The sequence below is a fragment of the Tachysurus vachellii genome, chromosome 13 (assembly GCF_030014155.1).
Source record: "Tachysurus vachellii isolate PV-2020 chromosome 13, HZAU_Pvac_v1, whole genome shotgun sequence".
NCBI lineage: Eukaryota > Metazoa > Chordata > Actinopteri > Siluriformes > Bagridae > Tachysurus > Tachysurus vachellii.
Window position 1 is genome coordinate 672501 of NC_083472.1, and position 15000 is coordinate 687500.

At 42.8% G+C, this 15000-nt stretch overlaps 2 protein-coding genes across 2 annotated transcripts in view; one reads left to right on the top strand and one right to left on the bottom strand.

Moving 5' to 3' along the window:
- The window catches only part of frs2b (fibroblast growth factor receptor substrate 2b), an 11147-nt gene extending 9577 nt beyond the window's left edge, over positions 1 to 1570 (bottom strand). Inside the window, exon 1 of the mRNA XM_060884447.1 lies at positions 1140 to 1570. The gene's annotated coding sequence lies outside the window, so the exon portion shown is untranslated. The remainder of the gene's footprint in view (positions 1 to 1139) is intronic.
- A 3782-nt stretch (positions 1571 to 5352) lies between these two features.
- wwp2 (WW domain containing E3 ubiquitin protein ligase 2) overlaps positions 5353 to 15000 on the top strand; it is a 33666-nt gene continuing 24018 nt past the window's right edge. The window contains exons 1-6 of the mRNA XM_060885791.1: positions 5353 to 5459; positions 6172 to 6252; positions 7952 to 8105; positions 9071 to 9192; positions 9378 to 9515; positions 14100 to 14178. Of these exons, the coding sequence (XP_060741774.1) occupies positions 6183 to 6252; positions 7952 to 8105; positions 9071 to 9192; positions 9378 to 9515; positions 14100 to 14178 (563 nt within the window). The 5' untranslated portion in view covers positions 5353 to 5459; positions 6172 to 6182. The remainder of the gene's footprint in view (positions 5460 to 6171; positions 6253 to 7951; positions 8106 to 9070; positions 9193 to 9377; positions 9516 to 14099; positions 14179 to 15000) is intronic.

A 15000-nucleotide genomic window follows, 5' to 3' on the forward strand; every position in this document is an offset into this window, starting at 1 on the left:
GAGAAACACCACACACACAGAGAAACACCACACACACAGAGAAACACCCCACACACAGAGAAACACCCCACACACAGAGAAACACCCCACACACAGAGAAACACCCCACACACAGAGAAACACCCCACACACAGAGAAACACCCCACACACAGAGAAACACCCCACACACAGAGAAACACCCCACACACAGAGAAACACCCCACACACAGAGAAACACCCCACACACAGAGAAACACCCCACAGAAACACCCCACACTCACACAGAAACACCCCACACCCACACAGAAACACCCCACACCCACACAGAAACACCCCACACCCACACAGAAACACCCCACACAGAAACACCACACACACAAACACAAAACACACACAGACACACACACAGAAACACACCCATACACACAGAAACACCACACACCCACACACACAGAAACACCACACACACACCCACACACACAGAAACACCACACACACACCCACACACACAGAAACACCACACACACACACACACACAGAAACACCACACACACACACACACACACAGAAACACCACACACACACACAGAAACACCACACACACACACACACAGAAACACCACACACACACACACACAGAAACACCACACACACACACAGAAACACCACACACACACACAGAAACACCACACACACACACAGAAACACCACACACACACACAGAAACACCACACACACACACAGAAACACCACACACACACACAGAAACACCACACACACACAGAGAAACACCACACACACACAGAGAAACACCACACACACACAGAGAAACACCACACACACACACACACACACAGAAACACACACACACACACACACACACACACACACACACACACACACACACCTGAACACTTTTACGTGTTTTACTCGATTACTTTACTTTAGTTGAACAACTTACTTTATGAACTATACAAAGTTAAAATTCCCATCATATATAAATGATAAAACATTATAAACAGCCAGTAAACTCACTTTAATATGTTTATAAATTTGTGCTACTGACTCAATAACAGAGCATCAATGCTAACTGCTAAATAATTAATAACCAATTATAAGTAAACACAAGTTAGTTATTCTTTAATAATGATATACTTACAGATGTGGTGGTTTTAATCCAATGTGTTTTGGTTATTAAAAGTAAAATGTGTAAATAACTGTGAAGTTAAGCTGAGGTAAGAAGGCTAAGCTAACGCACGGACCCTGAAACTACTGCACGGGCAGTTAGCCGTTAGCCTGTTAGCCGTTAGCCTGTTAGCTAAGATAGCGCTCAATCTCGGCAAAGCTCAAAATTAGCCCGAGCGCCAAAAGCGCTAGCCGCTAAGCTAACTAATGTTTCACACACGTATTTATTTCACGTGTAAGATGGTGCGCCGCTCCCCGCGTCCTGGATCCATGTCCGGTCACTGAAGCTTGTGGTAACGCGAACAACTCGCCATCGGATTTCTGTCTTAATCCAAATCACTGAAGTTTGATGCCACTCGATGTTGTGTTAGCCACCAGCTAGCTTAGGGGTGAAGACGCACACTGCGCATGCGCTAACCTAGGGCGCTGATTGGTTGCTGAGAAGAGTTCAGAGATAAAATGGAAACTGAAGTCCAGATGTGAAAAGATCTGGGAAAGAAAAGAGCCACAGCTGGTTAATCAGTCCTCGGTTTATTAAGTGTGTTGGACTCAATTATCTTCACACTGACCCTCATTCGTCAATCTTTCAGTAAATTTGTGTGTGGGTGTGTGGGTGTGTGGGTGTGTGTGTGTGTATATGTGTGTGTAAAGGTGTGTGTGTTTGTGTGTGTAAAGGTGTGTGTATGTGTATGTCTGTAAATGTGTGTGTTTGTGTGTGTGTATGTGTGTAAAGGTATGTGTGTATGTATGTATGTGTGTGTTTGTATATGTGTGTGTGTGTGTAAATGTGCGTGTGTGTGTATGTGTGTGTTTGTATGTTTGTGTGTGTGTAAATGTGTGTGTGTCTGTAAATGTGTGTATGTCTGTAAATGTGTGTGTGTGTGTATCACCTATAATGAGCGCATACATGTCACAGCTCCATTAAGTGGCAAAGGTTACAAAGCAAAAAGCAAAAAATGGTGAATAAACGACCAAAAAAGTAGAAATATTCAGACAATTCTCTGAGGTTCTCTAGAGTTTTAGAACCTCAGATTCATGTCTCCAAGAAAAGGCACAATAAAACATTATTTATCAGGATCTCCAGTGGAGTCACAGCAGCTGAGGAGAGCAAAATATGGTGTGAAATTATGTGTTGAATAAAAGAGGTGAATTATGTGTAAACAGTTCAGTATAAGTTAAAACAAAATAGTTTGACACTAAGACGGTTATTAAAATTACATTTTAATTTATTTAAATTCATACCTCTCACTACATATACTGTAGTTTCTCGTGAATACCAAATTTCTTCCTCACATGCACATTTGTAGCATGTAGAAAGGTGCAGTGTGTTTAGGTATACAGGAGAGTGTAGACCAAACCAGAGCACACACACAAAACACATATGAGTCTAAACATCTGTATATGTAAATAGATGTATGTGATCTGGTGCCGTGTGTGTGTGTGTGTGTGTGTGTGTGTGTGTTTTAGTGTCTCTCTCTGTTTAAATGTGTCTCAGTTCTGCTGCTTTAGATTTTCAGTTGACATTTTTTGGTGTTTCTTGCTGAAACATGCCTGATTTAACTCATCAGCTCATCAACACACCCTTCATGAGGACACAGTGGGTGTGTAGTGTGTGTCATTAAAGCAGCCGGATTGGGAAACAACCCCCCCCCCCCCCACACACACACACACTATTATAAACAATTATTATTATTTTTTAGGGTTTAAATGTTATTATATACATTCTTATTATATTACGATGTGACATCATCACAAGCAAAAAATGCTAAACTTTATTTTTAAAAGCAGACCATTTCCTCTGTATAGATCTGACCTGTAATTACAAGATTCGACTGACACTTAACAGTGGATCAATAAATTCAATAAAATGCTTCAAAATTAAAATAGAAGTTAAAATGTAGTTGAGTCACAAACTTAGAAAAGAATAAGACAAATATTGAAGCACAAAAACTCAACAGTAGTTATTGTTCTGAAGATAAACTTAAAGCTCATACAGAGTCTTCAGAGTTTCACCTCAGATTATTAGAAACCTAATTAGTCTACTTCAAGTAAAGGACTGTTCGTTTACAATAATAATGACTGAAGTAGGAAAAATGTCATTCATTAATCATTTAATATTATTAAATTCTAAGTAAAAGTAAAAAGATTTATTTTCGTGCAAGTGAGAGTAAAGTATCTCAGCATGTGAAGATCACTAACAGCTAAATTCTACCATTCATCCTGCTCACTGTTCACTATGAACATTAAAAATGTGTCTCAGCTAAAAAGTATAACAGTTCCAAATATTTCTCTCTTCCTCCCTCTCTCTTGGTCTCTCTCTCTTCCTCCATCTCTTCCTCCCTCTCTCTCTCTCTCTCTCTCTCTGTATCTCTCTCTCTTCCTCCCTCTCTTTTGGTCTCTCTCCTGGTCTCTCTCTTCCTCCCTCTCTCTTGGTCTCTCTCTTGGTCTCTCTCTTTCTCCATCTGTTCCTCCCTCTCTTTTCCTCCCTGTCTCTCTTCCTCCCTCTATCTTGGTCTCTCTCTTCCTCCCTCTCTCTCTTCCTCTACCTCTCTCTTCCTCTCCCTCTCTGTGGCATAACTTCACAGAATTACAGCATAACTGGATATTATTAATGAACATTAGACTATATTGCCCTTATTGTCCATTGAAGAGCATTACAGAGGTGTATGTGTGTGTGTATGTGTGTATATGTGTGTATATGCATGTATGTGTGTGTGTTGTACTGAACAGAAGAGCAATACAGAGGTGTATGTGTGTGTATATGTGTGTGTATATGTATGTATGTGTGTGTATGTGTGTGTATATGTTGTATGTGTGTGTTGTGCTGAACAGAAGAGCATTACAGATGTGTATGTCTGTGTATGTGTGTGTATATGTGTATGTGTGTGTATATGTGTGTGTGTGTGTTGTGCTGAACAGAAGAGCATTACAGAGTTGTATGTGTGTGTATACTGTATGTGTGGATATGTATGTACAGTATGTGTGTGTGTGTGTGTGTATATGTATGTATGTGTGTATATGTATGTATGTATGTACAGTATGTGTGTGTGTTGTGCTGAACAGAAGAGCATTACAGAGGTGTGTGTGTATATGTATGTATGTGTATGTGTGTGTCTGTTGTGCTGAACAGGAGCATTACAGAGGTGTATGTGTGTGTATATGTGTGTATATGTATGTATGTATGTATGTGTGTGTGTGTGTGTATGTATGTATGCAGAATCTTTTTATGTTGTTACCTTCTTCATGTAGATATTCTTTACCGCTTTGCAGGACAAATAGATTTAAAAATTATTTTGCACCAGTTGCTATTGGGATTTTAAATACTTAATTTTTTTTTTCCTCCTCTGTACTGTTTGTTGTTGTGTGTTTGGGATTGTATGGATTCTGCTGGCTGTGAAACAAATTGCCCCTCGGGGATAATAAAGTTGACCTAACCTAACCTAACCATGTATGTGTGGGTGTATATGTGTGTATATGTATGTATGTGTGTGTTGTGCTGAACAGAAGAGCATTACATAGGTGTGTGTGTTGTGCTGAACAGGAGCATTACAGAGGTGTGTGTGTTGTGCTGAACAGGAGCATTACAGAGGTGTATGTGTGTGTATATGTGTGTATATGTATGTATGTGTGTGTGTGTGTGTTGTGCTGAACAGGAGCATTACAGAGGTGTATGTGTATGTATATTTGTGTATATGTATACGTATGTGTGTGTGTGTGTGTTGTGCTGAACAGAAGAGCATTACAGAGGTGTGTGTATATGTACGTATGTGTGTGTATATATGTATGTATGTATATTTGTGTATATGTATATGTATGTATGTGTGTGTGTGTGTGTTGTCCTGAACAGAAGAACATTACAGAGGTGTGTGTATATGTACGTATGTGTGTGTATATATGTATGTATGTATATTTGTGTATATGTATATGTATGTGTGTGTGTGTGTGTTGTCCTGAACAGAAGAACATTACAGAGGGACAGCTGCAGTGTGTAAACTCACACAAATCACACACACTTTTGAGAAACAGTTTACAAACTTAAAAAATTGTTTTTCTATTTTTATTTATACATAATTTGTACATAAAACGCAAAATAAAGTAGCAACTCTTTTAATGTGGATTTAATGAAATAAAAAGAAAGACATTTTGTGTCTTTTATTAAACAGCGTCTTGTTTATCTGCGAGATCGGTGTGAAATCACCCACAATGCAATGCGCCATTTTCTGTCTTGTCACATGACTACATACAAAGGCGGAAGTAAAAAGCTAAACATCAGATCAGAGCAGAAAATACAACGGTATGAGAACAGAAAACAGATTTATTACATTATTTTCCTTGTTACCATTTAAATCAAGTGTGTGTGATGTATTCAGTGTGTCTGTTTTAAAGTGACATAAGGCAGTTTGTGTATTTGAACATTAGACATTTTATCCAAGATGCTAATGCTAATGCTACTTCCGTGTTTATGTGTCATAAAGACAACGCAGATGATCTGAGATGGTAAAGAAATAGACAGATTGGGGAATAAATAAGACAATAAGTTGTGTTTTTGTGTTCGGAGAATAAGGTTTGTACTGTTTTAATGATGACGTGAACAGCAGTTTAATTCTAATGGCATTAAGTTTAAGGGTTAAAGTGTTAAAGCTGTTAAATGTCATTTTATACTGAGTCTAAACCATAGGAATGTAAAACACGTCATACAAACACGTCATTATTACTAATACGTTAATGTATTGTGGTGGTTTCTCTCATACACAGTAAATCTAGACACTGAGTTTGGGGGTTAAAGTGCAGAATGAAGTGGAGTTTAATTGTTCAGTTTATAACCGTGTGTGTGTGTATGTGTGTGTATGGATCTGTGTATGTGTGTGTGTATCTGTGTGTGTATCTGTGTATGTGTGTGTGTGTGTGTGTGTGTATCTGTGTATGTATGTGTGTATGTGTGTATGTATCTGTGTATGTGTGTGTATGTATCTGTGTATGTGTCTGTGTGTGTGTGTGTTTTACAGGCGGTGATGTGATGGCAGCTGCCAGTGTGAGTCGACCCGGTGGTTTGATAAACACAGAGAAATCACAGCTCACCTTAAAAGGTAAAAAAATCTGACCTTCTGTAACTTATGTTGTCTCACTACATTATCAGGTGGTTTATTACAGCTGATCTCTTAAACAGAGCGCTTTTCAAAAATGATTTAAGAGAATCCGTGTGTGTTCTTTACAGCTCTGAATCACTGTGCAGGACAGGGCACATCAGGGACAGGGTAAATGAATTGTTTGGGTGTGAGATTAGATCTTTGGTGTTGGGAGTCATAAACTAGCACATATTCTACCACGTTAATTATTAAAACAAACTGCTATAATTCCTCCCAGCGTAGTTTTAGGCTGATTGTATCCTGATGGTAAGTCTGTGTCCTAGTGAACCGGTGCTGATGTTTTCACTGTATTTCGCTGTGGATAAGGACGTCTGCCACGTGCCGTAAACCTAAAGTGTCATGATTTAGTGCCACAGAGAGCAACAGACTACTTGTGCAAGGCAGATTTCTGTAACATGCTGTGTGATAATAGATGGATGGACAGACAGATGGACAAATGGACTAATGGATAAATAGAGTACTCTGTTGATCCCTGTTGTAAGATTGTGAGCTTGAATCCCAGGTCCTTCAGACTGCCACTGCTTGGCTCCTGACCAACGCTCTGGATGAGGGCGTCTGCCAAATGCTGTAAATGAGAACACATTGAAGCGTTTGTTTTTTTTGAATGTGTCATGTTTCCTCTTTTCCTGTGTTACATCCAGATTTGCCGGTGCAAAATCTGTAAAAAAAACCAAAACAAAACAAAAAACAGCAACAACCAGAAAAACAAAGTAGTGAAAAAGTGTATTGTGTGTCACTGTGTGATGTTGTGATGGAGTACTAATAGACTAATAGACCCCAGGTCCACCAAGCTGCCACTGCTGGGCCCCTGAGCAAGGCCCTTAACCCTCAGTTGCTCAGTTGTAAGCCACTCTGGATAAGGGTGTCTGCTAAATGCCGTAAATGTAAATGTAATAGACGTCAAAGTACATTACTGTTTGGTGAATAAATCAGACATTTTATATCTTTTTTAAATATAATTATTAAATATTACTTGTGTTTATAAAAACACCATCTCCATTGTTTCGAACAGTGAGCAGTGATGAATGTTTTTTAATTTATACTAGCATGCACTTCATCCTCACTCACACTAGATGGCATGGTTTATTTTACTCATTTTACTTTTTTCCTTTGCTTAAACACACACACACACACACACACACACACACACACACACACACTACAGTTTTGCTGCTTTCATATTTCACTGTGTGTAAATTAATCTAAGTGTATTTGGTAGTGTGCGTGTGTGTGAGTGTGCACGTGTGAGTGTGCACGTGTGAGTGTGCACGTGTGAGTGTGCACGTGTGAGTGTGCACGTGTGAGTGTGCACGTGTGAGTGTGCACATGTGCGAGTGTGCACGTGTGCGAGTGTGCACGTGTGCGAGTGTAACAATATAGCCAGTAATTAGTGAGGAAGGTGTTTAGTGTGAACGCAGGTCTGGGTAAGATCCTAGGACATGCTGTGACAGTACTATGGGTTAAAAAGAGAAGAGATGATGAAGACTTCAGAGTGTAAAGTGTAAATGAGTTCTCCACGGAAAATATGTATGAAGGCTGCAGGTCTGAATGACAGCGGAATGTGTGTGATAATAGAAATGCCGACGATGGTGTAATAACTCTAATGTGGTGTGTGTGTGTGTGTGTGTGTGTGTGTCAGTGGTATCAGCGAGGCCTCAGTCTCCGAAGCTCCCAGCTCGTCTGGCTCGCGGCAGCTCATTTGTGGAGGTGACGGCTGACGGTCTGAGCACCGAGACCAAGAAAACCTGCAAACGCAGTGGAAATGACCTGCAGTGGAACGAAGACCTCACACTGTAAGTCTTCATCATCATCATCATACACCATGAGAGGAGGGGGAGAGGAGAGGGGTGAAAGGAAGAGAGAGAGATGAATAGGTGTGATGTTATGCCGTAGTGCTTTATGATGACAAATTGAAAGCAGATGAAAGTTGTACCTCCAGCTGATGAAGAACATTCCACTTCTTTTACTTTTTAAACTGGGTTGTGTTCATGTACACGTCAGGTTACTGTCCATACTGTCTGAAGCTCCGCCCACTGAGTGCTGTAGCGTTTTCTCCTGCTGCTGTTCCCAGCTCTCAGCTCCCCTTGTAGCCGTACACACCCACACTGATCATGAGCACTTCCTTCCCTTCTCCAAACTCTTCTCTTCTTCTACATTTACGCTGACGGCATTTTGACAGACGCCCTGATCCAGATCGACTTACATTTTTATCTCAAGTTATACAGCTGAGCAAATGAGGGTTAAGGGCCTTGTTCAAGGGCCCAACAGGGGCAGCTTGGTTCCCACCCATCTGATCAGTATCCCAACATCTTCACCACTAAGCTGGAACATCCTCCACATCTCATCTTCCCTTCTCTCCACGACAGCTTTGTTCCAGTTGGATACCTTGTTGTGGAGCCTCTCTATTAACTCTGATGTTGTCTCCTGATTGATTCTGTGCTCTGTTGCTGTTCCTGAGCTCATCAGTGCTTCATGGAGTAGTCTTGGCCAACAGCTAATGTTTAATCTCTCTGATGTGTGTGTTTGGATTTTTCGGTCTCTGACTGTTAAATGACTGCTTTCTTTATAGCAGACACTAAATGCCAGTGAAGTTTTTTTTACACCTAAAAGCAGTAACTTTAACATGTCCAATAACGTAAATAGGGGTGGGGCCACATATACAATATACATATATATACATGATTGATCAGTGGTCTGTGTGTGTGTGTGTGTGTGTGTGTGTGTGTGTGTGTGTGTGTGTGTGTGTGCGTGTGTGCAGTAATGTGACTCCTCTGAGCCGGTTGGACCTGAAGTTGTGGAGTTGTCACACTCTGAGGAAAGAGCTTCTGGGCAGCGCCACCATCGACCTGCTGGACACACTGCGCACTCACCACGGGAAAAGTAATCGTCCATGTGCACTACACAGGGCTTAGGGCTAGTGTGGGAATAGTTCACACAGCAACACACTACAGGTACCACAGTGTACTGAAGTTTAAGGGTTGGGTGTAACATACACACACACACTTTTAGGACAACAGGGGGCACTACAGCAACACTTTATAAACTCTTCTCTCTCTCTCTTTCAGTGGAGAACGTGGAGCTCAGTCTGGAGTTACAGATGGAGAATAAAGGCTCGGTTGTGTCGGGTGGAGAGCTGAACGTCTGTTTGGACGGCTTAGTTGTTGATCTGGGATCACTGCCCAATCAGGGTGCAGAAGCTGACAGTGAGTCCCATACACACACACACACACACACACACACCCACACACACGTGTGTTTTAGCAAAACACACATTCGTACTGAAAGAGCTCTTAGATCAGCGGTTCTCAAACATGGACAAACGGCCCCTAACGGAACAGTCTATATTTATAAGTTCTAGACTAATAAAATAGTTCTTTTTTGCATAATTTAGCAGCAGTGTAACATTTGAACGTTTTATTACGCCACTAACACGTGCACGTGTAACGTTAATGACTAAAAGAACATTCCTTGCGCTGATTCAGGAGGCGTGTGTTAAAGCTCGTCTCATTTCCACCATCGCATCACGGCGGCGACGGACGGACCTGGTTTACACTTAACGCATGGCAGAAGCAGCAGGAACACGAGCCACATTGTTCACACACTCGCCTGTGGAGTTTACACACATCTGGGGGATTAAAAGTGACATCCACAAGATGGACGTCAGAACCAGAACATCCCTAAAGAGGATGTTTACTAAAGAGCATGTAAATGACGTTAAACACACTGTCTGACTGTAAAACTTTCCAGTCTCAGTGGGATTGTTGTCCTGATCTGTGTCTCAAATCCAAAACTCATTCAAAAGTATTTATTCATCTAGAAATCACAGATTGACAGGAGACGTGTTTATTGCTTTATTTATCAGCATCAGTGGGGAAAAGTAATGACGAGTGATGTGCAGGGTGTTAATGCAGAGAGTGTGTGTATGCGCGTGTGTGTGCATGCATGTGTGTGTGCGTGTGTGTGTGTGCATGCGTGTGTGTGAATGAATAGCTCTGTTCATGATTGTGTGCTCACACCGTGCTGGTTTCCGATACATACACACACATGCTCATGTTGATCTAGGTGAATTGCATAATTGTGTAATTGAGTGGTTACTTGTAGCTTGGCAGAACAATTGACTGTGTGTGTGTGTGTGTGTGTGTGTGTGTGTTTGTGTACTAGAACTGAATAAAGGTCTTGAGTGTGACCACTCTCCTGGGGTTTTAGGGGAAATGTAGTGTGAGTGTGTGTCCGTGTGAGTGTGTGTCCGTGTGTCTCTGTGTGTGTCCGTGTGTCTGTGTGAGTGTGTGTCTGTGTGAGTGTGTGTCTGTGTGAGTGTGTTTCTGTGTGTGTGTCTGTGTGAGTGTGTGTGTGTCTGTGTGAGTGTGTGTGTCTGTGTGAGTGTGTTGTGTCTGTGTGAGTGTGTGTGTCTTGAGTCTTGAGTGTGACCATTCTCCTGGGGTTTTAGAGGAAATGTAGTCTCAGTGTGTGTCAGTGTGTGTCTGTGTGAGTGTGTGTCTGTGTGAGTGTGTGTCTGTGTGAGTGTGTGTCTGTGTGAGTGTGTGTCTGTGTGAGTGTGTGTCTGTGTGAGTGTGTGTCTCTGTGTGACTCTGTGTCTGTGTGTGTCTGTGTGTGTCTCTGTGTGTGTCTGTGTTTCTGTGTGTGTGTGTGTGAGTGTGTGTGAGTGTGTGTGTGTGAGTGTGTGTGAGTGTGTGTGTCTGTGTGAGTGTGTGTGTCTGTGTGTGTCTGTGTGTGTGTGTGTCTGTGTGAGTGTGTGTGTCTGTGTGAGTGTGTGTGTCTGTGTGAGTGTGTGTGTCTGTGTGAGTGTGTGTCTGTGTGAGTGTGTGTCTGTGTGAGTGTGTGTCTGTGTGAGTGTGTGTCTGTGTGAGTGTGTGTCTGTGTGAGTGTGTGTCTGTGTCTGTGTCTGTGTGAGTGTGTGTCTGTGTGAGTGTGTGTCTGTGTGAGTGTGTGTCTGTGTGAGTGTGTGTCTGTGTGTGTCTGTGTCTGTGTGTGTCTGTGTGTGTCTGTCTGTCTGAGTGTGTGTGTCTGTCTGTGTGAGTGTGTGTGTCTGTCTGTGTGAGTGTGTGTCTGTCTGTGTGAGTGTGTGTGTCTGTCTGTGTGAGTGTGTGTCTGTGTGTGTGTGTGTCTGTGTGTGTGTGTGTCTGTGTGAGTGTGTGTCTGTGTGAGTGTGAGAGTGTGTGTCTGTGTGAGAGTGTGTGTCTGTGTGAGAGTGTGTGTCTGTGTGAGAGTGTGTGTCTGTGTGAGAGTGTGTGTCTGTGTGAGAGTGTGTGTCTGTGTGAGTGTGTGTGTCTGTGTGAGTGTGTGTCTGTGTGAGTGTGTGTCTGTGTGAGTGTGTGTCTGTGTGAGAGTGTGTGTCTGTGTGAGAGTGTGTGTCTGTGTGAGTGTGTGTGTCTGTGTGAGTGTGTGTGTCTGTGTGAGTGTGTGTGTCTGTGTGAGAGTGTGTGTCTGTGTGACTGTGAGTGTGTGTGAGTGTATATAAATTGTTGAGTGTGCAGGTTGAGGTGTGTTAAGGACCTCTGTGTTCTGTCTGAAGGCTGCTCTTGTTAGTTAAGTATTTTCCTTCATTTCCCCTGGCAGTCTTTCTGACATACTGACACACACATACACGCGCACACACACATAAACACACGTACACACACACACACACACACACACACACACACACATAAACACACGTATACACACAAACACGTGAACACACACATGCACACACCTACTCATAAACAGGTCTTTGTATAGCAGGTCCGGAGAAACAGCAAAATGAACACAGTCAGTGCTGCTCATACATTAATTCGGCAGGCAGACAGACAGGCAGGCAGACAGGCAGACAGGCAGACAGGCAGACAGGCAGACAGGCAGACAGACAGACAGGCAGGCAGGCAGACAGGCAGACAGGCAGACAGGCAGACAGACAGACAGACAGACAGGCAGGCAGGCATGCAGGCAGACAGACAGGCATGCAGGCAGACAGACAGGCAGGCAGACAGACATTCAGGCAGGCAGACAGACAGGCAGGCAGACAGACAGACAGACAGGCAGGCAGACAGGCAGGCAGACATGTAGGAAGGCAGACAGACAGACAGACAAACATTAAGTCAGACAGACATTAAGTCAGACAAACTTTAAGTCAGACAGACAGGCAGGCAGACAGACAGACAGGCAGACAGACAGACAGACAGGCAGGCAGACAGACAGGCAGACAGACAGACAGGCAGGCAGACAGAGAGACAGGCAGGCAAACAGACATTAAGTCAGACAGGCAGGTGGACAGACAGACAGACAAGTAGACAGACAGACAGACAGACAGACAGACAGAGAGGCAGACAGTTAAAATTGCTGATTTTTTTATGTAAAAAGATTTTTTTTGTGCTTTGGCTGGATTTCATGCTGGAAGGTGAAGTAGATCTTGTACATGATTTCCTCTGACTGGAGCTCCAGCTGAAGAGAAGTAGTTCCAGCCCATGATGCTGCCACCATCGTGCTTCACCGTGGCTCTGGTGTCCTTATTATACCCCAAAAGTTCTAACTCTGTCTCGTCAGATCAGAACATATTTTATTACGCGGTTTGGCTTTTTTCAGGCTAGCTTTCCCACCACGTCCCCCAGACACGAAGAGTACGAGATTGTAATCAGGACTCGCCAGATGTTCCTGCTGTGGGTCTCTTGGCAGCCTCAATGCTAAAACTTTGTCTTGTCTCTTTCTCCACTTGTTGATGATGACGACCTTTATGGGGTTCCAAGGTAGAGCTAATGTTCTGGAAATTCTTTTAAGCCCCTCTATGATTGATTCCTTTTTCTTTGGCTTCAACACTCAGATGAAATCAAGTAGACGAGCAGAAACTCTTACAGAATCATCTGATCAGAATCACTGCACTGACGGCTGCTTCGTGCTAATTACTCTTGGGTGTGAGTTAGCACCTGATTAGTTCTCAGCACAGTCACATGACCTGTTTTTTTACTCGAATGCTATCGCTCGCTGTTTCACACTACAGGGTTTGTAGATGCTTCTTATCTGCTGTAAGTCAGAAGATTACGGTTTATGAGGTTCAGTTCATCTTAATCACACTAATGACGTGTAGATTTCTTTTAACAGACTGGAGACTATTATATGGTGCTGTGATACATCAGTGAGTGTGTGGAGTCTGACCTCTACTCCTACTGCATAAGAACCTCTTTCATTATACACACAGAGAACTCTGTGTGTGTGTGTGTGTGTGTGTGTGTGTGTGTGTGTGTGTGTGTGTGTGTGTGTGTGTGTGTGTGTGTGTGTGTGTACCAAAACCTAAACTGGGTTCTCTCTCCTCCATAAAGACTCATTTTACCTCAGCAGCTCCTCAGATGGGTTTTGTCTTGCATTTTTTTTAAGCTATGAAACAAGCAGCAACTTCCTGAGCAACATGGTGACGAGTTCATCACACCATCACTGACGTCCCGTCTCTGTTCCTGCTTCTCCTCTGGTTGTTGTCTTTCACCAGCTGGGATTCATCCCAACACTGTTGGCAGTGTGGTGTAGTAACTGGACCTTTAGAGGGGACACATACACACCTCGTTCCTCAATAGACCCGTTTCACACTTTATTACTTGCGTAAGCACAGGATAGTGTTTATTACACATGGCCCCCTGGTGGCTGTGGGACATTTAACATGCAGACTTAGATAGAGGAGTGTTTGTGTGTGTTTAATTTCCTTGGATCACTCAACTGGATCACACTCATTGTTTTTACCCTCTCTCTCTCTGTGTGTGTGTGTGTGTGTGTGTGTGTGTGTGTGTGTGTGTGTGTGTGTGTAGAGATGCTGCCGACGGAGTGTACCCACCTTTTCAGGACTCAGGGCTCAGAGATGACTGGCTCGATCAGTAGCCCCCGCAGGTGAGAAAACACACTCACACACAAACTTTCACACACAGACGAACAAAAATAATCAGACTGTGGGGTGTGAATGGCTCCAACTGTAGTATATTTACTCTCTCTGTCTCTGTCTGCCTCCCCCATGTCTGTCTCACACACACACACACACACACACACTCCTAGTGCTCTGAGATAAGAGGCTTTCAGGCTGTGTGTGTGTAGTGTGTGTGTGTAGTGTGTGTAGTGTGTGTGTGTAGTGTGTGTGTGTAGTGTGTGTGTGTGGTTTAAAGCTCATAGCTTGATTAAACCTTGTCTTGTGTCCCAGATCACTTTCCCTTTATCCATCTCTCCATGATTAAGTCCTTAATTCCATTTGGGTTTCACAGCAGACATCAGGAGCACATGCACGGTTTACCCAGAATGCAGTGCTGCTGAGAGTTATGGAGTGCTTTGGAATCTCACATTGCATTTCGAGATTTGCAAAATAAGAATCCTAGAAGTCAGCTGTGTTTATGTGCCTACCTAGTGACACTACTTATGGGAAACTAGGCTGAGTGTAATGTATAGAAAAAGTGATCTACAAAAAGAGCAATAATCTACGTTAAGTGGACCGAGTCGTCTGTGTATAAGCCGACATCCACCAGTGAGTGTGTTAAACAACCCTACACACTCTGGGGAAAGTCTGGGATTGGAACACAGCAATGGTGTGAAAATCACCTCACCACTTTTATCCATCCAGATCAGCTCAGACATGTGGTGTGTGTGTGTGTGTGTATATGTGTATATATACGTGTGTGTGTGTTCAATGTTTTCACATTACATCATGTCTCCAGGCTTTTATGA